At 43.6% G+C, this 27,732-nt stretch overlaps 1 protein-coding gene across 2 annotated transcripts in view; it reads left to right on the top strand.

Moving 5' to 3' along the window:
- Positions 1-27,732, top strand: part of GNPTG (N-acetylglucosamine-1-phosphate transferase subunit gamma) — a 454,757-nt gene that overhangs the window by 361,980 nt on the left and 65,045 nt on the right. For both annotated transcript variants that reach the window (XM_044089544.1, XM_044089545.1), the window contains exons 9-10: positions 20,620-20,754; positions 25,540-25,621. In XM_044089544.1, the coding sequence (XP_043945479.1) occupies positions 20,620-20,754; positions 25,540-25,621 (217 nt within the window). The remainder of the gene's footprint in view (positions 1-20,619; positions 20,755-25,539; positions 25,622-27,732) is intronic.

The following is a 27,732-nucleotide window of genomic DNA, read 5'->3' as shown; positions in this document are numbered from 1 at the left end:
CCTTCTAGCCATCACTTCAGCAAGAAAAGTGTCTGAATTACAGACCCTCATGGCAGTGGAGCCCTTCAATGTGAACTTGTTAAATCTCGCCGTTTATTCTCACTGATGGATTTGGAGACGATCCTCGGCTCCGACACGGCCGATAGCAAAGCTTAAGGTTTGCCAGTAGCTCAAGACCAAGCCCCTTATCCCACAATGCACTGCTGGAATTACCTCAGATCTAGTTTGCTGTGGCAAGAGAGAACTCTGTGATCCAGCTAGCTCGGACCATTTGTGAAAAAAAAATAGCAAGTTTTTGATAAAAATCTTCTTTTTTCTCTTAGATATTTTCATATATACAGTTTGGGTGTTAGTGTTAGAATTATAATAATAGAATTAGTAGTTTGTGATAGTTAGTGCCCTGTTGACTTAGTCGTTTTGGTGGGCCTTTTAGCCCTATTTAGAGTTAATAATCACTATTTTCTTCTAGTCAGATTTTTCTCAGTGGGCCTGTTTAGCCCTGTATTTGTAATTTATAGTTTAACTCTGTTATAGGTAGTGCCGGTGTGGGCTTAGTTGCTTTCCTTAGTTAGTGTGGGTCTTTACAAAGAAAGGAAGGACTTCACCCTACTAGTTTTCAGTATACTGTTTTTTGTATTGTACTGTTTAGAGTATGTCGGATGACAAGGAAAAGTCCCTTCCTAAATCGGGATTCAAGAAATGCCCAAATTGTGGGCAGAAAATGTCCGTCACTGACAGACACATTCAGTGTGTTTACTGTCTGGGGGGCTAAACACCTCCAAGACACTTGCAGCATTTGCCATTCCTTTTCTTCAAGAGTCCTCTTGGAGAGAAGGAGGAAGCTAATTGACAGGGGATTACTGCAGCATTCCTTTTCTGAGGTGTTGAGTAACCAGGAAGGTGCTAGCATTTCTTCCAAATCCTCCAAATCTTCAAAATCTTCGGATCCCAAAGTTGCAAAAAAGGCAAGAACTTCAGAGGGTACAGGTCATCAGTTCCACAGACCTCGGGACTGAGTGTACCTTTGATTCGGAGCCAGCTCACAGTCTTGGAGCCGGTCTCTCAGGTTCCCTCGTCTCCTCTGCTCCAGTCCGCACCTTCGGTGCATTCATCTAAGTCTTCAGTCAGCCTTTCTGATTTGGACATGGATCGGCTAGTGCAGAAGCTTTAACAGGCACCAGGACTTGCCAGATTGTTGTTGGCCCCGACCATTTCGTCGGTGCCGAACACCATTGAACCGGATTTGTCTACTCCTCCTCCGAGCTGAACTGGACCCTCGGAGCCAAAGGAAACCGAACCGATGATTGTCGAACCTTTGGAGTCGACATCCGCACCGGTGTTATCGGCTCCATCTGCTCGGATGACCTCGGCGCCGACCGAGGACTCTAGTGGCCGACACTCTCCCATTGGGTCCGGGGAGGATAGTTGGACCGATTTGTTGGTGCCAACTCTTCCTCTTGGGGCTTCAGCTCGGATAAGCTCGGCTCCTACCTTGGGCTTGGACCCCATGGGTTCGGTGCAGGAGGATCGGACGGTCCTTTTGGGTCCGTCTACCCCTTTTCGTCGGAGCCATGGCACCTTCGATGCTATGAGGAGAATCCTGTCTCCCAAGACAACGTCAACATCGGTTCGGCCTTCCCTCTCCCCTCAAGCTCCTGTGTCTGCTTGTTCGTCTACCAGTCCCCCTAAACGTAGAGACTCTGAGCCTCAGGTATCCCCACAGGGCGTTCCCTGCTCTTCTGAGACCTCCCCAGATCCCCCCACTGAGGAGGTGCCCAGGAAGAGACTGTGCAAGAGGAGGCACTTTGACTCCCCACAGGAGTCTTTGACATCTGACACGGACTTGGATGAGTCAGAAGGGTCCCCTCGAGCCCCCTCTGAGGATATCTCCTTTACGGAGATATTAGAGATCCTTAGTCAGAGGGGCGATTGGCAGTCCAAGACACCTACTGTGGACGAGTCCGTGCTCTTGAAGGCTTTTGGGTCTCAACCTTCCACTTCTTGGGTGTCTCCGCCTTATGACGAGCTCATGGAACTGATCTCTCGTAAGGCGTGGGAGTCACCGGAGGCCATGGAACCTGTCCCTCGCAAGCCAAATAAATTCATGTCTGCCCCAGTGGGCAAGCTCTTTCTGACCAAGGGAGTACCTGTTGATGCCATGGTGGTAGCTGCAGCCACCAAAAAGGAAGTGTCTGAAACATCCACATCTATCCATCCTCCTAACAGAGATTCTAGGATCATGGATAGATATGGGAAACGCATGTTTAGTTCAGCAACTTTTTCTCTGCAATCACTGAACTACTTAACCCATTTTACGAGACTACAAAGAGATCTCCTGAAAGAACTAGGAGATACTCTCCAGGGTACGGTAGCTGCAGGCGTTGCTGACAAAGTCAACACACAGCTCGCTACCCTAAACTCAGTTGTGAACTCATCCATGCGTCTCATATCTTATGCAGCTGATGGTTCGAGTAGAGCTGCTAGTTCGGGCATTGCTCTGCGAAGACAAGCCTGGATATGTCTCTGTTCCTTTGCGGAACCCTTTAAGTCTTCCTTTATCAACACCCCATTCGATGGCTCATCACTGTTTGGGCCTAAAGTAAAGGAAACTTTAACCAGGTGTGAGCAGGAAGGCAAGACCTTATCTGTCGTTGGAGTCCATTTTTCTACCCCTACTCGTCCCTACCCCAAGGGCCCTAGGGGAGGGAAAATGTGGGTTCCGAAAAGCACAGGGAGCCTTTCAGGACACACGTGGAGAAACACCCTCTAGAGGCAGAGGAGGGGGTTATAACAGAAGACACCGCCCCCGCGGCAGAGGGGGTCCGCAGCAACAGGGTGACAGGGGTCACTTCTCTGGTCAACCCTACCAGCGCCCCTGAAAGGGGCCCGGCTGTTCAGCTCTGGAGGCAGTCGGGGGTCGCTTGTCTTTGTAGCCAGAAGCCTGGTAAACATAACATCAGATACATGGGTACAAAGCATCATTTCCAGAGGATATTTCATACCGTTCTCTTCCCCTCCCATTCCTGTAAACAGAATCCCAGATGTTCCACCCAGTCTTAGGGAACAAGCAATAGTAGAGGTCCACAAATTGCTAGAAAAAAAGAGTCATCCAACCAGTTCCAGCAGACCAAGTTGGATTCGGAACTTACTCAAGATTCTTTTTGGTACCAAAGAAAACAGGGGACTGGAGATCTATCTTGGACCTCAGCAGACTCGACCAGTTCATAAAGAAAGAGAAGTTCTGAATGGTCACGCTTCAGTCCATTCTTCCCTTCCTAGGGAAAGGCGATTGGATGTGCTCCATAGATCTCAAGGACGCATACTATCACATAAAGATGAACAGATGCTCCAGAGATAACCTGCGTTCCCGGCTGGGAGCCAATCATTACCAGTTCCGAGCCCTGCCCTTTGGTCTCACTACAGCCCCCAGAGTGTTCACCAAATGCATGGCAGTGATCACGGCTCACCTGAGGCGTCTAGGATTCCAGGTGTTTCCATACCTAGACGATTGGCTCCTCACCGCTACAACCAGGCATCAATTGACTCAGGCAACACAATACACTGTGACACTCTGCCATCAATTAGGCATTACAATCAACTTCGAAAAGTCTGCCTTATCACCATTGCAGCATACCGTTTTTATAGGAGCAGAGTTAGATACCTCAACTACCACTCTACGTCTTCCAATCGAAAGTTTCATTTCTCCGCCAACACGTCAGCTCACTGGTGTCAAAGAACAAAGCTATAGCAGCAGAGGTCTTGAAGGTGCTAGGTTTGATGGCGGCAGCAATCCTGGCTATACCACTCGCAAGGATGCATATGCGAATTCTTCAATGGCTCCTCTTTGCTCAGTGGTCTTACCAGAAACTACCAATGCACCACATGATTCTCATCATGGATTCTTGCACGAGACCTTCGGTGGTGGTTGACGTCTCTTCATGTCACAATTGGAAGACCCTTTGTTCTCCCCCCCAGTAGCTACTGTGACCACGGGCACTTCCCTGATAGGGTGGGGGGCATTTTCAGGGAAAGACTGCCCAAGGCACAAGGACGGATCAGTAGTCACATCTGCATATCAATGTTCTGGAGTTGAGAGCGGTACTTCTGGCGTTGCAGTACTTTCAGGACTCTCTTCCTGTAGGAACTATTGCAATTCAGACGGACAACATGTCAGTAGTCTGGTACTTGAACAAGCAAGGTGGAACCAAGTCTTACCCCCTTTGTCGAGAAGCCCTCAGGGTCTGGCAGTGGGCTGTGTCATCCCAGCGTTTTCTGTTAGCAACGCACATCCCGGGGAAATCCAACGTGATAGCGGACAAGCTAAGCAGGGCGATATTGCTCCCTCACGAGTGGTCTCTCAAACAACAGGTTGCGGAGTTGATTTTCCGCCAATGGGGCCAGCCTTGCTGCAACCTCTGCCAGCCACATCAATTCAAAATGCAGAAGCTACTTTGCCCTAATACCACCTCCGGGACATCCCCCGAGAGATGCACTCGTACACGATTGGCCCCCGGGTCTCCTTTATGCATTCCCACCCTTCCCATTGATACCCAGATTTTTACAGAAAGCAAAATCGCTGGGAAGGACTGTTATCCTCATAGCCCCCTACTGGCCTCGACAGATTTGGTTCTCATTTCTCCACCATCACCTGTTGAAAGATATATGGATCCTGGACCCAGTTCCGGACCTTCTGACGCACCTGTCAGGGGACCTCCATCCTTCCCTGCAGTCCCTGAAACTGACTGCTTGGCTAATCCACTTCCCCAAATTGCCAGGCTTCATTCAATTTCAGAAGATACAAGGCAAATTCTCTTGTCTTCTCACAAGCCATCTAACAGGAAATTATACTGCAGTAAGTGGAAAAGGTTCTCAATTTGGGCCAACACACAGAAAATTGACCCTTTCCGAGCTCCGCTATCGGCCATTTTAGAATTTTTGACAAAAATTTTTAAGGAAGGGGCAGCAGCTGCTACAGTTCGGGTCCAGTTAGCTGCCATCTCAAATTTCCACCTTGGATTTGGTGGCTCGAATGTTACGGGCCATAAGTTATCTAAAACTTTTCTTAAAGGTGTTCTTCACATGAAACCTCCTGTCAAAATTCCTTATTCTCCCTGGAATTTGAACTTTATGCTGTCTCAAATTATTCTTCCCCCCTTTTGAACCAGCATCTTCTTGTGATCTCAAATATTTACCCTGGAAAACTATTTTTCTAGTGGCCATTACTTCTGCCCGCAGAGTGTCAGAACTCCAAGCATTATCTGTCAGACCACCTTACGTGCTGATAGAGTATCTCTCAGAACAAACCACTCATTTTTGTCTAAAGTCTGTTCTGAATACAATATCAATCAGGTCATTGAGCTGCCAGTCTTTTTTCCCAGCCACTCTAACAAATTGGAATACATGCTGCACAAACTTGATGTACACAGACAGCTCAGATTTTATCTTGACAGAATTAAGGATATTAGAAAATCAGATCAACTTTTTGTATCCTTCTCAGAAGCCAGAAAAGGTAATCCAGTGGCTAAAACAACTTTATCTAAATGGTTATCAGATTGTATATCCTTTATTTATCCGAATGCGAGCATGCCATTGACACACAAACCTAAGGCTCATTCTACCAGAGCCATATGTACTTCGTGTTTCACTGTTGCAGTCATTACATTTGGGTAGTCTGCTGGCAGGTTGCCCTCAGTCGGCCTGAATTCCAAAGTCTTGGATCCTGCGTCGGTTGCTGTCTCCTCTTCTATGACGTCAGGTCATCAGGGGTATAAAACATACAGCCGACGCCATTTTCTTTAGTCTTTCGTGCCGCGCGGTGCCCGAAGCAGAAGCATTTCGCAAGTGCCGGTCGGCCGACTACTGAAATATTTGCATTTGAGTTTCAGAACCGAAGTCTTCAAAAAAGCTAAGTACCCCGTTGGGGAAACTTTTTTCTTGCTTTTTACTGATGTCAAAAAAAGTTAATAATTGTATTACTTGTGGGAAGCAAATACCTCATAAGGATTTTCATTTATACTATATTCCTTGCCTAGGCCCTGATCACAACGTGCCTGGCTGTCGGTTTTGTGCTAGATTTAACCAACGCACTATTAAGCGTCGGTATATTTGTGCATCTAAGTATTTTGGAAGCAGATTTAACTACCCAGAGATGTCGTCGGATAGCAATCCGACTACCGGAGTACATAAAAAAATGCAAAGAAAAGGACAGAGAAAGGCAGTCGAGATCCAAAACCGATGACGAAGCTTCTCCTAATCCAGTCACCGGTTCGCCGGTACTCAGTGAGATGCTTTCGCAGCCCCTGATACCCGCTACCTTCTAATCGCAGGCCTCTACCGACACCCATGTGGAGTCCGGCATGCCACAGGATACTCAGGGTATTGGACCGACGGATGCATCTCCCTCGGATGGGTCCAGAGCCGCTGAGCAGGCACCGGTGTCTGCGGATGTATTCAGACCTCAACATTTTTATCTCAAACCGACGAAAGCTGCAAAACCAAAGGCAAAGACACCTTCAAAAACTAAAAAAATGAAGCCTGAGCCATGTGCACAGGCCTCTATGCCTAAAAAACAGATGAATCAAAATGTTTGAAGACCTTATTTCCTTGATCAGGGGTACCCACCCCCTCCAGATAAGAGGCCTAGGCAAGACACTGACTGACTCTTCAGCTCAGGTTTCTATTTCTTCTGATTCCTCTTGTGATCAGAAGTTATCTTTACCTCCCTATGAGGATTCTGATGCTGAGGAGTCTATTCCATCTGCATCTCCTCCTGAGGATTATTCTTTTGGAGAAACCTTGCATACTTTGAGAGAGCATTTTCACTGGGAGAGTCAAGACTTCTCAGAATCAAAAAAGAGGCTCAGGGATTTCCTCCTTTTCCCTCAGCACAAGCCTTTAGCCATTCCCCCTGTGTTAGACATTGTGGATGATGTTTTTTGAGTCAAGCCTGACCCCTGACTCTTTATCTCTGGCTCCCGGTAAGCCTGACAGGTATTAGAAAGTTCCTGACTCTCATAAATTTTTATTTAGAAACCCTGCTGCTGATCCTGAAACTATTTCACAGGGTCCAAAGGGAGTTAAGGCCTCAACAGCAAAAAACTCTACCCCCTCTGACAGAGATTCAAGGGCACTGGACAGATGGGGAAAAAAGGTTTATACATCTGCAACCTTGGCAATTAGGGCCTTAAACTGTCAATTTCATATGCTTAAGTACCAACAACATGTTATGGGATTGCTGAAACAGAAAATTATGTTGATTTCAGAATGTGCAGAAAATAAGGAATTGCAGGAATTATTGAATGCAGCTGAACAAGTTGGAAAGCATACTTTGCAATGTGGTTTTGATTCTTTAGAGGCCTCCTGCAGGGCCGCAGTTACAGGATTTGTGATTAGGAGGCATGCCTGGTTAAAGGAACAAAATTTACCTGATCATGTTAAAGCTAAATTGCTAGATGCACCTTTACAGCATGATTCTCTCTTTGGTGTTAAGGCAGAAGTGGTTTTAAAGAAAATGGAAGACAAAGCTAAGTCTATGCAAACTGTTAAAGATTTCTTGCAAGTGCAGCCTCCTAGATTCAGCAGACACTGGCCTACAAAAAATTGGTCCTTTCCTGTGTCAGACAGAGCTCAAAGGGGCAAATCCAGACGCCCTGAGGGTTCCAGGCTCAAGACTCATACAGGTCAAAGCAATGGGGCGCATCCACCTCCAAATCTGGGGGAGATAAAGCGCAAACCTACAGAAAGCAATCCCAATGACTTCCCTCTGCCTACACCAAGCACATATCTGTTGGCAGCACCCATAGGGGGAAAATTAGCACTTTTTGCTCAAAATTGGCAATTAATAACCCAGGACAAATGGGTACTGAACATCGTATCACAGGGATACAGATTCCATTTCCACACTCTGCCAATGACAAATGGTTGGCCAGACCTGCCAAAAAACCAATGGGCAGAGGCACATAAACAGGTTACGTCCCTCATGGATATGGAGGCCATTCAGACAGTACCAGAACAGAAAAAAGGACAAGTTTTTTACTCAAGACTGTTCTTGGTAACCAGAAAGGACAAGGCCTGGCGGCCAATACTGGATTTATCGATTTTGAACACATACCTGGACATTCCAAAATTCAAAATGCTCACGTTGCAACAGCTTCTGCCCATGCTGAGCAAGAATGCTTGGCTGGTGACTTTAGACTTAAAAGAGGCATACCTGCATGTCCCAATAAGACAGTTGTGCAGAAGATACCACAGATTCAAGGCTGGCTTAATGCATTACCAATTCTCTGCACTGCCCTTTGGCTTATCTACTGCGCCCAGGGTCTTTACAAAGTGCCTGGCTCCAGTAATTGCATTTTGCAGACAAAGAAGTATTCAAATATATCCTTACTTTAATGACTGTCTCATTCAAGCAGAGAACAAAGACACTCTTCTATGACACCTGGCGTTTGTAAAAAGGCTTCTAGCATGCCTAGGGTACACAGTAAACGAAAAGAAATCACAACTGGTACCCTCTCAAAAGATAATATTCCTGGGTGCAAGCTTGCATACAACTGCCCAGATGGCTTACCTCACGCCAGACAAACAAAGGCAACTGACTACTTACTTCAAACTGATGGCAACAAAAACCCAGTGTTCTGCAAGACAATTTCTGCAGGCTCTGGGCTTCATGGCATCCTGCATCCTACTAATTCCATATGCAAGACTGCATATGAGGAAACCTCAATGGTACCTAAAATGTTTATGGAGTCAACATTCACACAGTCTGGAAACAATGATTCCTGTCATCCCCTGCCTGCAACAGGAGTTTCTATGGTGGGCAAAGGCCTGTCACCAAAACAGGGAACGGCCCTTCACTCTACCCCCTGCCAGACAAACCTTAACAGACGCATCAGATTATGCTGGGGGGCCCACATGGCAGGAAGATGCATTCAGGGCATATGGGCACCAAATCAAATGCATCTGCATATCAACCAGAAAGAGATGCTAGCTGTTCAAAATGCCCTAACAGCTTTCAAGGACTTACTTCATCCAGGGCAACTACTGATAAAGACGGACAACACCACAGTCATGTGGTATATAAACAAGCAAGGGGGCACACACTCATACCCCCTTTGCAGATTAGCCATGGCACTGTGGAACACAGCTTTGACCTATCAAATAAATCTTCAAGCTCAATTCCTGCCGGGAAAACAGAACACTCTGGCAGACGATTTAAGCAGAAACCTTATGGATCCTCATGAGTGGAAACTAAATCCACAAGTATTCAGCATGATAACAGAGAAATGGGGAAGCCCAGACATAGGTCTATTTGCCTCTCCTCAAAATTATCAATTGAAAAGATTCTGTACAAGGACTTATCACAGACAAGCGTGGAAAGTGGACGCCCTATCCTTCAGTTGGAAAAACCTGTCAGTTTACGCCTTCCCTCCTCTGCCTCTTCTTCCCAAGGTCCTCCTAAAAGTCAGGCAAGGGAAGCCAAAGATGATATTAATTGCCCCGGATTGGCCCCACCAATACTGGTACCCAATCCTAAGGAACTTGTCTCAATACCCAGCTTGGACCTTGCCTCAAAGACCACAACTACTGTCCCAGCAAAGCAATCAGATCCTGCACAATCAACTACAGACTCTGAACCTGACAGCATGGCTAATCATGTAATCATACGAACAACACCTCTCAGTAAAACTGTGATGGATGTCATTTTGGAAGCCAGAAGGCCTAGTACTAGAAAATCTTATGCTGACAAATGGAAGAGATTCTGTGCTTGGAATCAAGCACAAGGGACTGATACAGCAGAACCACATATTCCTCAGATATTACAATACTTAACTGAGATGCTTGACAAAGGCCTATCTTTCTCATCCATCAAAATCCATGCCTCTGCCATCTCGGCTTATTACAATACAGAGCCACCAATCTTTTCTCATCCTTTACTAAAGCAGTATCTTAGAGGAGCCAAAAACCTAAGGCCTCCTAGAAGATCACCATTACCTGCATGGGACCTCAGTTATGTGTTGGAAAAGCTCACCCTGCCTCCATTTGAACCAGCCCGCTGATATAAAGTTCTTATCATGGAAAACAGTTCTGCTACTAGCAATTACTTCAGCAAGAAGAGTTTCAGAGCTACAGGCCCTCATGGCTGTAGAGCCTTTTATCATATTTTACCCAGACAGGGTGTCTCTGAGGACAAATCCTACTTTTATGCATAAGGTGGTTTCCAGTGTGGCTCTTAATGAAACAATTCATCTGCCAACTTTTTATCCAAATCCGCAGAACAAAGGGGCGAGAATTCTGCATTCCTTGGATGTACACAGACAGCTAAGATTCTACTTGAGCAGGACAAAAGCTCTAAGAAAAACTGAGCAATTACTAGTATGCTGCAGGATCAGAAGGAAAGGCTATCTCAAAGCAGACAATTTCAAAGTGGATAAGCCACTGCATCCGTTTCTGCTACTTACACCATGGTAAACCTGTGCCCAAGGGCATTAGGTCTCATTCCACCAGAGCTGCAGCTACTTCAGCAGCCTTTCTCAGAGGAGTAACAACCAAAGATATTCTAGAGGCTGCTACTTGGAGTTCTGTTCACACCTTTACAAAGCATTACCATTTGCCTCTCTACTCTAAGTCCAGGGCAAGCTTTGCCACTGCAGTACTGCAAGGCCTTATAGCAGCCCCTAATACTGTTTAGCTCCGGCCTCCCAATCATAGCTTTGGGATTCTACCCAAATGTAATGACTGCAACAGTGAAACACGAAGAACATAGCACAGTTGTGTACACTTACCATAAATGTAGATGTTCGAATGTATTCACTGTTGCAGTCCAGGTTACCCCTCCCGCCTTCCCCCTGTCATTCTACAGTTTATCTTCCTTCTCTATCTTCTACAACCTATGTGGTGTATTTGCTTGTAGATAAAGGTAAAGTTTATATTGATGCATGTATATATAAATATATAAATAATATAATATAATATAATTTTAGGGGCACCTGACATCGGGGGCAAGAAAAACTAAAGAAAATGGCGTCGGCTGCATGTTTTATACCCCTGACGACCTGACCTCATGGAAGAGGAGACAGCAACCGACGCAGGACCCAAGACTTTGGAATTCAGGCCGACTGACGGCAACCTGCCAGCAGATTACCCAAATGTAATGACTGCAACAGTGAATACACTCGAACATCTACATTTATGGTAAGTGTACACAACTGTACTTTCTACGTCTTCTGCCTTTCAAGCTAAATTGCCCCTTGACAATATTTGTGCTGCAGCCACGTGGTCTAAGCCTCATACCTTTATCACACATTACAAATTAGATAAGGCTTCCAGGGACAGGTCTTCTTTTGGTTCCACGGTACTGAAAAACGTACTTCATGAGCCACCCAAGATTGAGGGTGCTAGCTTGCTGCTACCCATCAGTGAGAATAAATGGCGAGATTTAACAACTTCACATAAAGAAGTTATGTACTTACCATAACGTTCCATGTGAGTTGTTTATCTCGCCTTTATTCTCACGTCCCTCCCTCCTTCCCCCTCCTGGCTGACAGTTGACTTAGAGGCTAGTACCATCCTGTTTATTCAGTACTTCTTCCCCTTCGGGAAGTGCTTCCTTGTAGAAATAAATAAAAGGGTATATATACTCACAGCAAACAAGATCTGTGGTAATTTCAGCAGTGCATTGTGGGATAAGGGGCTTGGTCTCGAGCTACTGGCAAACCTTGAGCTTTGCTATCAGCCGTGTCGGAGCCGAGGATCGGCTCCGAACCCATCAGTGAGAATAAAGGTGAGATAAACAACTCGCATGGAACGTTATGGTAAGTACATAACTTCTTTTTGTTTTCCATGCAGACAGGATTTCCCTCAGGACCAATTCTTCCTTTATGCCCAAGGTGGTGTCTAGTGTGGCCCTAAATCAGTTCATTCATTTGCCTACCATTTTCCCGAATCCACAAAACAAATGAGAACGAATACTGCACTCTTTGGACGTGCACAGACAACTTAGATTTTATTTGGACAGGACTAAGCCTCTCAGAAAATCTGAACAGCTGCTAGTTGGCTTTGCTGCAGGGGCAGAGGGGAAGGCCATTTCAAAGCAAACCATTTATAAATGGATAGCCCATTGCATTCCTTTCTGCTATAAGCACCATGGAAAACCTACCCCACAGGGGATAAGATCACATTCCACCAGGGCTGCATCTACCTCTACAGCCTTTCTCAGAGGAGTCCCTACCAGGGACATCCTAGAAGCTGCTACCTGGAGCTCTGTACGTACCTTCACCAAGCATTACCACATGCCTATTTTTTCTAAATCCAGAGCTGGTTTTGCCACTGCAGTCTTGCGGGGCTTAATAGCTGGTCCTAATGCTCTCTAACTTCCTCAACTTTGGGAATCAACCCAAATGTAATGACTGCAACAATGAAACACGAAGAACATAATACAGTTGTGTACACTTACCATAAATGTAGATGTTCGAGTGTATTCACTGTTGCAGTCCTGGTTACCCTCCCTCCAGCCCCCTGACATCTCTTGGCTCTACCTTTCCTTTTTGTTTGGTGTATCTAAGCTTTCTGGTGTATTTGCTTTTTGATGGAGGTGTACCATAACATGTAATTGCTTCCCATTGTGGGGGCACCTGACATCTGGGGCAAGAAAAACTGATGTAATGGCATTGGCTGCATGTTTTATACCCCTGACGACCTGACGTCATGGAAGAAGAGACAGCATCCGAAGCAGGAATCCAAGACTCTGGTATTCAGGTTGGCTGAGGGCTACCCGCAGGCAGATAACCCAAATATAATGACTGCAACAGTGAATACACTCAAACATTACATTTATGTTAAGTGTACACAACTGTACTTTTTGCTGCATTAGGCTAGCTTCCTAGTCTAAATCACTGTAGCATGCAGAACATTAGCGGTATGAATGGTAGCCTGCAAGCAACCATTTCTTTAACAAGCGTACAAAACACTTAGAAGTAACCCTAGATTATCTCCCACTTTATTTGCAGAATTTTCTCTTCAGAGATGCATTTCCTTCATTCTTTAATTCATCATTAACACTGTTAAATTAGACAGGTAAATCTTTTTGACAAGACTCAAGTTTTGTTTTTTAATATCAGAAGGAAATGAGTGGAAGTGTTTCACCAAGCAATGCTGTTTAAAAAAATAGCTAGTGAAGATGATTATCTCCTCTAAGAAACATTGTCACCCCTCCATGGAGAGGGGGGTGTAGGCTAGAGTTGTTATACAAAATGTAGCCACCATTAACCTCCTTCCTCCAGAATTTATCCTAGGATTTGTGTTTTGTGAACCTTACCGTTTATTTTAACCCTATTCCCGTTAGTGTTCCCTTTTTTCGGGTTATTTATCCCCTTCCCTAGGTTAGGCCTTAGGCCTTCCCTTTCCTAATTTTTCCTGTCAGGGATTCTGTGTGTGTTTTATCCCTGTTTAGTTTAGATTATTGGATTGGGTGTTTTTTGTGTGTGTGTCTGTGTTTCCTTGTCACTTGTGTTTCCTCGACACCGTTATGTCGAAGGACACAAAGGTCTCAGGCTTCAAGAAGTGTGACTCGTGCTGTCAGAAGATGTCTCTGACAGACGGTCACACTTCTTGTGTTTACTGCCTGGGACCTCTGCACCTGCAGGACTCTTGTGCTATCTGTCATGCCTTCAGCCCAAGAGTCCTGCAGGAGCACAGAAATAAATTAATATTGAGGGGCTTATTAAAGCCTGAGAGCTCCCCGACTAAGTCGGCTCCGGGGAAACCCTCAAAACCTGTCAAGCCTTCGGCTTCAAGTCCCAAGCCATCGGCTACTGGTTCTGCTTCTTCAGTGTCGAGATCGGCTCCGGCCGGAGCCGATCCTTCCCTTTTAGAAGTCACAGTATCGGCTCCATCCGGCGCCGATACTGCCAGATCTGGACACTCAGTGTCGGCTCCGGCTGGAGCCGACGTATCCTCGGCTCCTTCGGCTCTACCTATCTCTAAAAAGAGATCACGATCCCCCTCATTGGAATCGATACGTTCGGCTCGAGATCACCCCTGCTCTCGGAGCGGAGCCATCGGAGCCGTTCTTCTCGGTCGTCCAGGCTGTCTGATCACGACCTCGAGAGAGTGGTGAGTAGACTATTAAAGTCTCAGGCATTGGCCCAAATGCTCCATAGCCCGTCTCAACAGACGGTAGCTATCTCACATCCACTTAACATTCCTCCTTCGACTCTCTTACAGAGCTCGGAGCCGGAGCTCCTCGGAGCCGTGACTGTTGTAGCTTCGGAGCCGATACCACCCCCCCTTTCGGCTCCGTCGTCCTCCGCTCCGATTTCCTCCTTGAGGCCTTCATTGGAGGGATCCGGGCGTCTGGTCTCTCTCGTCAGCTCCGAGGGGGCGAGTGGCATCGGACCCTTGTCCGACCCCATTCTCCCTCTCGGGACTTCGGCATTGGTGAGCTCAGCCCCGACATCTGCCTCGGAGCCTTCCCTCTCGGTGAGGCCTGGAGTTCCTATCTCTTCGGAGCGGGAACCTTCTGGTCTCTCTGATGGGGGAGCCTTCGAGGTGGTGAGGAGTGTACTAGCCCCTGGGCGTAGTCAACGGTCAGTTCCATCAGCTCCTCCCACTACAGTGCCTGCTGACGTCTCTTCCCACTCTCTTGCTCCCGGACCCAGAGATCCAACGCCTCAGGTTTCCCCATTGGGAATATCTTCCTCTTCTGAGGTTTCTCCTGATCCGTCAGGTGAACCTCCGCGTAAGAGGACATGTAAGAGGAAACATCTAGACTCCCCCAAGTCTATTACATCTGATACTGACTTGGGTGAGTCGGAGGGATTCCCAAGGTCCTCCTCTGAGGATGTCTCTTTCTCAGACATCTTTGAACTCCTTAAGCAGAGGGGGAACTGGCCCTCCCTTAATCCTTCCGAGGGCGAGTCAGTATACCTGGAGGCATTCGGATCTCGACCCTCCACCTCCTGGGTGTCTCCGCCTTTCGACCCTCTTATGGACGTGGTGGCTCGGAAGGCGTGGATGGCCCCGGATTCGGTGGAACCTGTTCCTAGGAGGCCTTCTAAATTCATTACAGCCCCACCTGATAGGCAATATTTAACAAAAGGTGTCCCGGTTGATGCCATGGTGGTGGCTGCAGCCACCAAGAAGGAACTTAGCTGATCCTTCAGTACCTGTCCATCCTCCTAACAAGGATTCTAGGACTATGGACAGGTACGGCAAGCGGATTTTTTCTTCAGCGACCTTTGCTATGCGATCGCTGAACTACTTGTGTCACTTCACCCGCCTTCAAAGAGATGTTCTTAAAGAGTTGGGAGATGTTTTACAGGATCCGTCAGCTGCTGGGTCTCCAGATAAGATTAGCTCACAGCTAGGAATCCTAAACTCCATTGTTAACTCCTCCATGCGGCTCATTTCTTATGCAGCCGATGGAGCGAGTAGGGATGCAGGCACAGGAGTGGCTTTAAGGCGTCAGTCCTGGATGCGGCTTTGTAATTTTGCAGACCCCTTCAAAGCGTCCTTCACAAACTCCCCTTTTGATGGTTTGACCTTGTTCGGACCTCAAGTGAAAGACACCTTGACTAGATGCGAACAAGATGGCAAGACTCTTTCTGCCGTAGGAGTCCATTTCTCCACCCCTTCAAGACCTTACCCAAAAGGTCAGAAGGGAGGGAAAATGCGGTTCTGCAAATCTCAAGGAGTCACGCCTGACACACGAGGACAGTTTACCCCAGAGGCAGAGGGGGTAACAACAACAGACGCCGCCCTAGGGGCAGAGGGGGTCCGCAGAATCAGGGTAGCAGAGAGCCTCTTTCTGACAAACCCTTCCAGCATCCCTGAGATGTTGCCCGATTGTCCACCTTCGGAGGCAGTCGGGGGAAGATTATCGCTGTACCCAATAGCCTGGCTTTCCCTTTCTCAAGACAAATGGGTAAAGTTGATTATATCCGAGGGTTACAAAATTCCCTTTATTCAAACCCCAATTCAGCAAAAGGGAACCCTTCCAGGCGTTCCACCGGTCTAAGGGAACTAGCAGTACCAGAGATATCAAAACTGCTAGCAAAAGAGCCATCCAGCCAGTCCCAGCAGACCAAATAGGATCCGGAATCTACTGAAGGTTCGTTTTAATACCAAAAAAGACAGGGGACTGGAGACCAATATTAGATCTGAGCAAACTAAACAAGTTTGTAAAGAAAACAAGATTCGGATGGTCACGCTTCAGTCCATTCTACCCTTTCTGGGCAAGGACAATTGGATGTGCTCGGTAGATCTTCAGGATCGTACTATCACATAGAAATTCACAGGCTCCAGAAGATTTCTCCGCTTCGCTGGGGACCAGTCACTTCCAACTCAGGGCCCTGCCCTTTGGACTCACTACAGCCCCAGAGTGTTCACCAAATGTATAGCAGCGGTTACGGCTCACCTGAGACGTCAAGGATTCCAGGTGTTTCCATATCTAGACGACTGGCTCCTCACTGCCACCACCAGGCATCAACTTCTCCAAGCCAGAGATTACACCATTCACATTTGCAGAGGGCTAGGATTTCTATAAATTTCAAAAATCTGCCTTGTCGCCTTGTCAATCTATTACTTTTATAGGCGCAAAATTGGACACCGTACAACTTTCAGCAAAGTTAACAGACCAAAGGATCTTGGACATTCAAAGTCACGTCCAGGTGATTCTTCTCAGCAACAAAATTCAGGCCAGATTTGCTCTGAAAGTATTGGGTCTTATGGCGGCCGCCATAACACTTCTTCCCTTTGCCCGCTTTTACATGCGTCTTCTACAATGGATGCTATTCGCCCAATGGTCCTTTCAACAACTTCCCATGCATCACAGGATCACAATAACTCCAACTTGCAAAAGGCATCTGACCTGGTGGATATTGTCCCCTCAAGTCCATCAGGGCAGACCCTTTGTTCCTCCTGCCCCGGTCGCCACGGTTACATCGGACGCCTCCCTGATCGGGGGGGGGGGGGCATTATTACTGGCAGGATGGTCCATGGCACTTGGCAACCTTTCGAATACCACCTGCACATAAATGTCCTAGAGATGAGAGCAGTGCTTTTAACGTTGCAAGCCCTCAACGACTCTCTTCCCCTGGGAACTATTGCAGTCCAAACGGACAATATGTCCGTAGTGTGGTATATCAACAAACAAGGCGGAACCAAGTCCTGTCCACTGTGTTGAGAGGCTCTCAGACTTTGGCAGTGGGCAATCTCTTCTCAGCGGTTTCTGATAGCAACGCATATCCCCGGGAAATCCAACATCATAGCGGACAGGTTGAGCAGAGCTATTCTCATGCCTCACGAGTGGTCTCTCAAACAATCAGTGACGGAAGAGATTTTTCAGGAGTGGGGCCTTCCTTGCTGCAACCTTTTTGCTACACCTCAAAACAGCAAATGCCCAGACTTCTTCTCTCTCTTCCCCCTTCCAGGCCATCCCCCCAGAGACGCTCTAACCCAAGATTGGCCCCGGGGACTTCTTTATGCTTTTCCCCCCTTTCCTCGATACCTCAAGTAATTCAGAAAGCAACCGCCTTGAGAGCCAAGTTGATTCTCATTGCCCCTTATTGGCCTCGACAGGTATGGTTTCCGTTCCTACATCGTTATCTCTTGGTACAGCCATGGCATCTGGACCCGGTTCCAGATCTTCTGACCCACCAGTCGGGGCAGCTGCACCAATCCGTACCTTCTGTCAACCTCACTGCTTGGTTGCTCCACTTCCATCCTTAGCCAGGCTTCCTATGATTTCTAATCCCGTCCGGGATATCATAGTAGCTTCCCTTATATCTTCCACCAGAAGGATTTACACTAGTAAATGGCAACGTTTCTCCTTCTGGGCAAAAGCTAGGAATATAGACCCCTATACTGCTCCGATTCATTCGGTCTTGGACTTCCTAGCTGAGATTTTTCATTCAGGATCTTCTTCCTCCACAGTAAAGGTTCAGCTGGCAGCCATTTCGAATTTTCATATAGGCTTTTGGACCACAACATTATGTCACATAAACTTTGCAAGGCATTCCTTAGAGGTATCTTTTTACTTAAACCTCCGATTAGAGACCCCCCACCACAGTGGGATCTAAATTTAATTTTAACATCCTTGATTCTTCCCCCTTTCGAACCTGCGGCTGCCTGTTCATTGAAATTTCTTTCTTGGAAGACACTCTTTCTAGTCGCCATTACTTCTGCCAGGAGAGTATCTGAGCTTCATGCTCTCTGCATTCGTCCTCCCTACTTAATCTTCCACAAAGACAGGGTATCTCTAAGGACTAATCCGTCTTTCTTACCCAAAGTGGCATCATGAGACAACTTAGATCAATCCATTGATCTTCCAGTTTTTTTTCCCAAATTATTCTGATAGAGCGGAACAAAAACTACATTATCTTGATGTTCACCGCCAACTCAGATATTATCTAGACAAAACTAAACGTTTTAGGAAATCTGATCAACTGTTTCTATCCTATGCAGAGAACAGGAAAGGCCTTCCAGTCTCCAAGGTGACTTTATCTAGATGGCTGTCTTCTGTGATTACTTACATTTATCAGCTCAGAGGCAAAGAGTTGATTTCTAGGCCAAAAGCCCATTCTACCAGAGCTCTAGCTACATCTGCAGCTTTTCAGGCTAGACTTCCAATAGACACTATTTGTGCAGCAGCCACATGGGCCTCTCCTCATACCTTTGTTTCACATTACAAATTAGACTTGGCCTCCAGAGACAGAGCGAATTTTGGTTCCACCGTTCTCAAGAGTCTGTTCCATTGAGCCACCCAGGATAGAGGTGCTAGGGACGCGGTCCCATCCAGCAAGAATGAAGGCGAGATTGACAACTTAACATTAAGAAGTTATGTACCTACCATAACGTTCCATGTTAGTTGTCTTCTCGCCTTCTTTCTTGCATCCCGCCCTCCATCCCCCTAGCCTGGTCAGACCGAGAAGATTATGCCTCTTCTCTTAAGAGGTTTTATCCTTTTTCTAGCTAATCAGCTTCTAGTGTCACTAGATTAGGTTGATCCCTTTCAGAGGATTATGATGATTATGATTGTCATTTTTAGTATTGTTACTTTTTCTTCCTCCTCTCCAGTTGGAAGAATATATTGCATAATTTCCTTAGCTACCAAACGAGATCTGGGTAGTCTCCGCCTTGCATCATGGGATATAGGGTTGCCTCGAGCTGGTAAAATTAGCTCTTGAGCTTAGTAAGTGCCAAGTCGGAGCCGAGGATCGGCTCCGAACCCATCCAGATCTCATCCAGCAAGAAAGAAGGCGAGAGAAGACAACTAACATGGAACGTTATGGTAGGTACATAACTTCTTATTTTGATTTATCTACTTATGTATGTTTGCATGACATCATGTTTTGCCTTCCTTTCTGGGGGCACCTGACATCTGGGGCAAGAAAAACTGAAGAAAATGGCGTTGGCTGCCTCTTTTATACCCCTGACGCACTGTCAGGGAAGAAGCGACAACTGACGCCGGACCTAGACTTTGGAATTCGGCCGACCGAGGACCCGCCTGACAGCAGGATAACCCCAAGTGTGATGACTGCAGCTGTATGCACACTCGAACATCTACATTTATGGTAGGTACAAAACTGTACTTTTGCTTACCTGACTTTTTTTGACAAAGTACTCTGTAGAAATTTTAAAGTCTGCCAACTCGTTTTACTCCAAAAAGTTCCTGGTTACCCCTCTTTCCCATTACACTTCTAGCATTTGCTGTCTATCTGAGGAAAAATTCTTTAAAATCTGCTTGGGGTATAAAAATACCAATGCAAATACTTCCAAGCAAAAATCCTTAACCTCTTAGACTTTGTTACATACTCAGGAGCCATACATATGTCCTCGCATTGTTCCTTTTGTAAATTGCCTGTCAAGTCTCTCTTCAGACTTTTTAGACTTCTCTGTGTGGAAGATTTTCAGTCCATATATCTCTAGTCAATCACTGTATATTAATCAGATCAGACAATGGTAGTAGAAGTAGTGAACTTAAACTCATCTTAAGTAAAAAAATTAATAAAAAAATGTATAATTAAAATATTGTACAGAATTACTAAGTATTCAAAAGTAATCCAAGCAGGATAGGCAGTCTGTTTCCAGTTGAAAATCCTTTATTAAGTACACAGACAAACAGACTGCCTACCCTGCTTGGATTACTTCCGAATACTTAATAATTCTGTACAATATTTTAATCATATATTTTTTATTATTTTTTTGACTTAAGACAAGTTTAAGTTTGCTACTTCTACTACCATTGTCTGATTTGATTAATATACAGTGATTAACTAGATATATATGGATTGAAAATCTTCCACACAGAGAAGTTTTTTACACTGTTTTGCTTTTGTACCCATTGTACTTGTTTAGTGGCTTATTTGAGACTTCGGGGATACCACGGAGATTACTTGTTTTTTTTCTTTACAAACTTTTCTAACCTCCTTTGTTTGATTCTCATTGTTATCATAGTACTGTTTTGTGTTTTGGTCTGCAAATCTGTTCTAGTTTCATGTCATCACAGAATATTTACTGGCTAGAGATACTTGGATGTTTTAGTACCCACAGTATTTAAAAGTAAAACCTATGTAGTTATAATTTTAGCTAACTGTTGAATAAATGTTTATCTCATTTGATTAGGGATATAAAAAAATACTGAGAGAGATTTTTGAAGAAGCTGGCTACCAAAAAAATTCAAAAGAACGTGACACCAAACCAGAAGATGGTGAAAAGAAGAAAGCAAAGGATTTTGAAACTATGGAAAAATGCAGAGATGTAAGCAAACTATATAGATATATTTTTCTTTTGCTTATTTATAAGATCAAAATACACTTTTAATCCGTGTTGCCCACTTAGAGGTTCAGCTACACCATGCTTGATTTTGTGAGTTAGTGTGGTAGCTAAAGTTTTGTAATTAAAAATTAAAAAATTTATTTGACTGATAGATAAGCGGATGCACACCTAAACTGTTCTTTATTTCAAATGCAAGTGTAATTGAAGAGACAGAGTCGCATGTGTGGTCTTTTGGTGAAGTGTTTTAATTACTCAGTTCAAATAGAAATGCCATATTCTCTGACGTTTTTTCTTTAAGATGGTAATATACAGAAGCAGTCCGGGCTTTACCTCTACTAGTGTGATTTTATATCCATTGTTTCCAAATGTTTGTTCCACTCTACATCATATAGTCTTGTAACACCTGCAGATGCTGGCATTTAAAATAATGGCCATCTTTTTCTGATGTAGTATGTACTATGATGCCTTAATGCTATTACTTATGTCCATAACAAGATCTCTGAAAAATCGTGCAGTTTTACAAAACTAACCTGTTTATGGCTACATGAAGATTATACATTGTACCACAGCCACAAAATTTCAAATTTAAGATTTTTACCCATACTTGAATGTTCAAAACAGTCTGTTCTGCTAATAAACATGCTTTGTTTATAGTATCCACCGTTCTGCCATCAGAGTATTTTTCACAGTGATAGGTTTTGTCTTGGTATTTATTTTATCTTATTTTATTTAAATTTATTAACCAGATAAAAGAGCTAATCTGATTGGACCATTTTCAGACTCAGCCTAGGAGAGAACCAAGACTTAAAAAAGTAGCATAACAGCTTAACAACAAAGAGTAAGATACATGTTCAATAAAAAGAATTTGAGTTGAACTGCTACAACTTGAAATTACACACACTCTTAAGTACTATTAAAGTTTGTAGGATGGGCTGTTGTAATTACGTTTACTTTATATACAGTAATGTATCTACATTATGTGCAGTTAGGGAGAGGGAGGGAAGATAAAACTTGTGCTAGCCTACACAGCAGTCTCAGACCCTGCCCTAATGTAAATGCTGCAGGTCCACAAGTCAAATGGGGCAAGATTCATTTGCTGTAGGGATCTTAACCTAGCCTGTGACATTAACAAGACATGCTGGAGTTACAGATATGTCTCTCAGAGATTGCCACTCCTCTGGAATAAACTCCCAAATTGTGTAAAACAAGCTGATCATTGACCCTATTTAAAGGTAACTTAGACAACTGGATGGGAGACCGTAAATTTACCCTGGGAGTGTCACCTGTGTCACTCATGGAAAAGGGCAGTTGGTGCTGATCATAGACTTACACTGCAGATATAAACCATACAACTTGGTCAATAAGGGAACAACATGGCTAGGCTTACAAAGGCTCTAGGGCGAATAGTAACCTCCTATGAAAACCTCAGGATTGAGAAAGTGTTCTGGAGCACAGATGAGGAGAGCATGCAGGAAGAGGAGTAGAGAAGGCAGGAGGAGGAGACAAATGTTAGGTGGTGAGGGAGAGGTGGGAAGGATGAAAAGGAAAAATTGTGCAATGAAGGTCGTTGGATGAGAAAAGGACAGGAAGAGGGGAAGTAGGTGAAGAGGAGAAGTTTGTATATTGAGAGGGAGATTATCACCTGTCTTTGTCCATTAAAACTTTGAGAGGTAAGCTAGGTTTGAGGATCAGGATCAAAATATGAGCAGGATTCCTCCTTGAACAAGACTGTTTTTTTTAATCTGGGATCTGAATTTAGTGACTGTTTCAGATTCTGTTTGTTGTGTAGTGAGGGGTTGCCATATATGAGGGGAGGGGAAAAAAACTGTTTTTAGTACAGTGGAGCTTAGTCTTGTGTGCAGAGTAGGAACTGAGGTGTAACGAGATCTTAGATTATAATGAGATGTGTGCTGGAAATGTCGGCTACCTAAGTGTATGTATAAATTTGAAGTGAGTAATTTGTAGATGAGATGAGGGATCCTACTAAAGTGTATTTTATTTCCAAACTGGTAACCAGTTTGCTTTTTTAGGCATTGAGTAGCGGTGCTGTCTTTGTAGGGCTACTGTTATGAAGCATCAAATCTGGTTCACCATGGTTCGGTGAACTTTGAGGTTCTTTGATGCAGATGAGATTGCATTTATATATTTTATATATATATATGTGTGTGTGTGTGTGTGTGTGTGTGTGTGTGTGTGTGTGTGTGTGTGTGTGTGTGTATATATATGGGTTCAGTACAAAATATCGAAATTCCACAATCCAGAGATTCTGAATACCAACACCCAGAATCTCGAGGTTGTGGAATCTTGAAAACAGTGAATGGAGATTACCTGTGCAGAACGGGAACTTTGCCCTTCTCTCCACTGTAGTGTGATCTCGGAGTTGGAATATTTAAGTTGCAGGAGGTGTGGGGGTGCAGGAGAGTTTGTCCCACTGCATAAACATTATTACTGTTGGTTTTCTGTTGTAATTTTTTTTTTTTTTTTAATTTCGAGATTCCACAATCTCGAGATTCTGAGTGTCTGTATTCAGAGTATCGGGATTGTGGAATTTCAATATTTAGTAGTGAACCTATATATATATATATATATATATATATATGTGTGTGTGTGTGTGTCATAGTTTTGTTTTAGAAAATATACTGTCACAGGTTAATGTCACAGACAGGACAGATGTCATTATCTGACTCTGTCTTTTAATATCCCAATGGTTGAATATCTGTTCGTGCAGACAATGTTTTATGCCATCTGTTACAGGTTCAATTTTTAAAGCAGCTAATTGATCACATTCCAAACTCTAGTAATGTAAGTTTTCATAGTTTGGTAATCATAGCTTCAGTGAGTAAATTTATCAAATAATTTTTAATGTCATGTATTGTATAAAACTGAAATAATATGTTTATTGTGAGTATTTCCTTAAACTGGCCACTTGTACACTTTAAAATGCAGGATTACAACTAACAACTTCTGAAGTGAAGTTAGTTTTACAGCCTGAAGATTTAGCATGCAGACTAGTTAGTACAGCAGCTTCTAGGAGTACTATCTTTTTAGTGTATGCATTTTTGAGGTAGGTTAACTGAGTAACTGACACCTGGCCCATTAAATCTTTACATGCTGATGTAAGAATTGTGCTTCAATAATTCTGTCAGTGATACTTTCATTTCGATGCACCCGAGTGCACTTTATTTAAAACAGAAATGTAAGAAAGGAACATTGTACTATGCAAACATTTCCATACACACACTGTACAATTGTAAGGTCTTTGATTATCTGTTTTGTTAAGATAATTTCCATGATAAATCTATGGAGTGTCACTTGCAAATTATTTTATTGTATGTTTTGTTTGCTTTTGAAAAGCAGGAAAATAAAAATTGAAAATATTTATTTTTCCAGTTAGAAATATTGAATTAGTATAACATTATTTTTGAGCCATCACTTTCCAGTCAGCTGTGGATTTTCTTCTAGCCATTTTACAGAACTGCATCCGTGACATTCCACATATACTGAGCAGTATGGATCAAAGTTTTTTTTCTTTTTTTACTGCTATGCCATTTAGCAGAAATTAAAAACATGAGATGCAGTAAATGAAAACTAAAATCACTAAAAAAAACATAAAACAAATTAACACAGTTGAAAAATGTCAAAATGTCTCAACACGGTTTTGAAATAAGTACTTTTGTGGGAGGAAAATCCCCTATATCTGTGTATGAGGCATGTACCCCAAAAGCATTGTAATCCAAGATTGTCCTGTGTTGCACTGAAAGAGAGATTTCTCTCATCTCAGCAACTAGTCATGGTGTCTGTATCTGCCAAGGAAGAGGACCCGTGGTGCTTATCTGCGCAGTCTGTATGAGCAGTACTAGTATATAACAAGTAATAATAGTCTTAGAATCTCTACTCGGACATGCCATCCTGTCTGTTAGGCACACACAGAACCTTCTAGTAAAGCACTGTAGCAACCAGATACAACACCATGTTTCCACTTGTGAGAATATATTGTGTGTTAAATTGAACCACTTGGTAATTCAGCTACATGTACAGTTACACAGCAGAAGTAAAAAGGTTATTACATAAAGTAAAATGCTGTCAGATGAGATGAACTCCTGTAAATGAACTACTGCCATGTAGACTACACACTCTCCCTAAAATGCTGCTGCTGTGTCTCTGTCATAATAATCCTACAGATGGTGGTCACAGAACAACATCATGTTCCTGGTTATATCAGAAATGGTGTCTATATCACATAGTTGAAGTTTAATAACTTCGAACACGGAATGTTTAAACCATCCTGTTCAAAGATAAAAAAATTAGACTATGGATAAAAAAAAAAAGAAAAGAAAACAAATAAACTGTTGTAAGCAGAGGGGCACGCCCTCCTGCACCCCCCGCTACTTAAATATTCCAACTCCGAGATTGCACCATATTGAACAAAATGGAAACCTCCCCTTACGGAGATTTCTGTTGAAATGCGTGAACATCTGAAAATTCAAACTTATGGTCTCAACCATATGAGGTTCGAACTTGCAGAAGGTCAACTATCTGATAGGAACCCTCAGAAATGAGCTTGGCAATCACTGAAAGGCATGAAGGTTCTGATTTTTAATGTCTCAGATTTATACCAGAGTATTGCAGCTAGCATTTTAAGTAGCAGTGTGATGTGTTCTAATAATTGTATTATTGTTGCAGTAATATTAAAGATAAAACTTTATTTTTGTAGTGTTTTATCCTTGTTTGTGAATATAAAAAAATGCTTTGTTTTAAAATTTATAGGAGCTCACAAAACTGTCGGGAGAAGTACAAAGGTTGCAAGATTTGTTGAGTAAACATGGCATCTCCTATGAAAAGCAATCAGGTACGTGAAGGTGCCTGCTGTATTCCTACTAATTAAAAGTTATGGCTGTCTAGTCACAAAAGAACAGATTAAAAGGTCAGAATGGTGCTGATTGCATTTCTTTTTGGTATTTTTTTCTTTAATTTTTACAGAGCAACTGATTAGGTCCTGACTTTACCTGCTGGAGTTGAAAAATTCAGTGCAAGTCTTTATGGGTATGAAGTAGAGATGGGAAGTAATTTGATGGCCATATAGAATTTTTTTTTCTTCTGTTACAGTACTTTTGCCCCAGCTCATTCAGTCCAACTGTTCTCCTTCCTCTCTTCTTATCTCATCTCTTTGACAGTCTAATTTGTGTCCCAGTGTAGTATCACGTATAACTGCCCCATGTACCATTTCACCAGTGTGTTAATGTCCCTTAAACGATCTACATCTAAGTGAAGTTTTTTTAAGTTGAAGAAATGATTTGAAAGTAATCTGGTAGTTTTTACTCTTGACTGAGACTTTCTTGGCAAGAAATCTGATGGCAAAACACTAGTCTGCAGTCGATGTTAAAAGGGAAACTGTCACTTGCTCTAGCCGTATGACTTCATTGAAGTGTATTGTAGACTTTGAACTGACATGATTGACTCAGAACATGAATGCAACACAACAGATGGTTAAAGGCAGTCAGGAAGCAAGAATACAAAAGTACAGAGCAGTGGCTTATTCTTGTAACAAGTTATAGCGCTTTCACCTGTTGACCCATTAATACTTCTGTACTCTGTATAGGAACCTTGAAGTGATTCAGAAACTGTTCATTGACTGACTTCATTTAAAGGAAGATTGTATTCCCCACCATGCCATACCTAACTTCATCCAAGAGTTGTATTTTCTATCTTTAATACTACATAAATTTTGTTAACACCCAGAAATCCTTCAGTGAATTTTACTTTCTTTACTTCCATTTCTTTCTCTGCTACAATTCAGGAGAGTCTGTACCATTCTTTTACCTGTTAAGATCTCATGTTATTTCAGAAAGGAATCTGCTTTAATCTGAATTATCTTGGCTAGACATATTAGTCTCTGTAGTTCTAGTATTAGGTGCCACATTAAGTATCTGTGTGCATACATGTGTGTGTGATTGTAAAAGCAAAAATCAAGTGAAAACATTGAATACAGCTTCATTGGGTTAAAAAAAAAAAAACTCGAAAGCATGAAATACTCCCAAGTAAAATATCAAATGTAAAAGGCCTACACCATATTGATGATCAAAACAAGTGATCCAGTGTTGCCATCCTGTCTGGATTCAGCCTGTGAGTTATCTGATCTGAGACTGGCTACATACAATAGACTTCAGCCTGTCAAGCTCTGCCTCCTCTACCCATAGTCAGTTGCTCCATCAAGGTGAATTCTTTGTCTAGGGTTTAAATTGTTTTTTTCATGTCCTCTACCCTTTGTGCTGATTAGTCATTTTATTGTAGCTAGTGAGTGTAGCTTTTGTAATTTAGAGTAAGTTAGGATAGGTCTTAGGGTTAGGATTTCGTTGTTGGCAGGTTTTTCCTGCCCAGTGCTCTCATCTTTAGAGTTAGTGTTTGAGTATTGTATAGTATTTTCTATATATCTTTCCTTACGTTGTTGTGAGTTTAGCTGGTTATTAGGTCTTTTTGTTAGTTATGGATAAGGGTTTTAAAAATGTGGTGTTTGTGGGCACAAGCTCCCCTGACAGGACATACACAACTGGTGCTTGTATTGCTTAAGGGTTGCCCATCTGGATTTTCCTTGCTCCATCTGTGAAGGTTTTGGCACCAGTGCCTTTAATGAGACGCTTCCATCATATAAAGATTGTGAGACACTCTAGGAGGTTTCTGCACTTCCAGCCGGGAGGCACCCTCCAAACTTAAATATATCAACCCTATTGTTGCACCAACTCAAGAAAGGGAGACAACTCCCTGCAGATTGAATTCACTGCTGGTGCACTGAAGAAATAGTACTGCCTGCACACTACAAATGCTGCTGGCAAGCACCACAGTCCACACAATTACTTGTGAAAAGCCAGCTAAGCACACCATTCCTGCCACACAAATGTTTGACATTTGTCTAAGTACAGTATTGTGCATCCAGTGTTGTGCAAACAGGTCAATTTCACAGGT

The sequence above is a fragment of the Protopterus annectens genome, chromosome 12.part0 (genome assembly GCF_019279795.1).
Source record: "Protopterus annectens isolate FY-2018-M chromosome 12.part0, PAN1.0, whole genome shotgun sequence".
In the NCBI taxonomy this organism is placed as follows: Eukaryota; Metazoa; Chordata; order Ceratodontiformes; family Protopteridae; genus Protopterus; species Protopterus annectens.
This window is presented reverse-complemented; position numbering and strand designations above follow the sequence as displayed.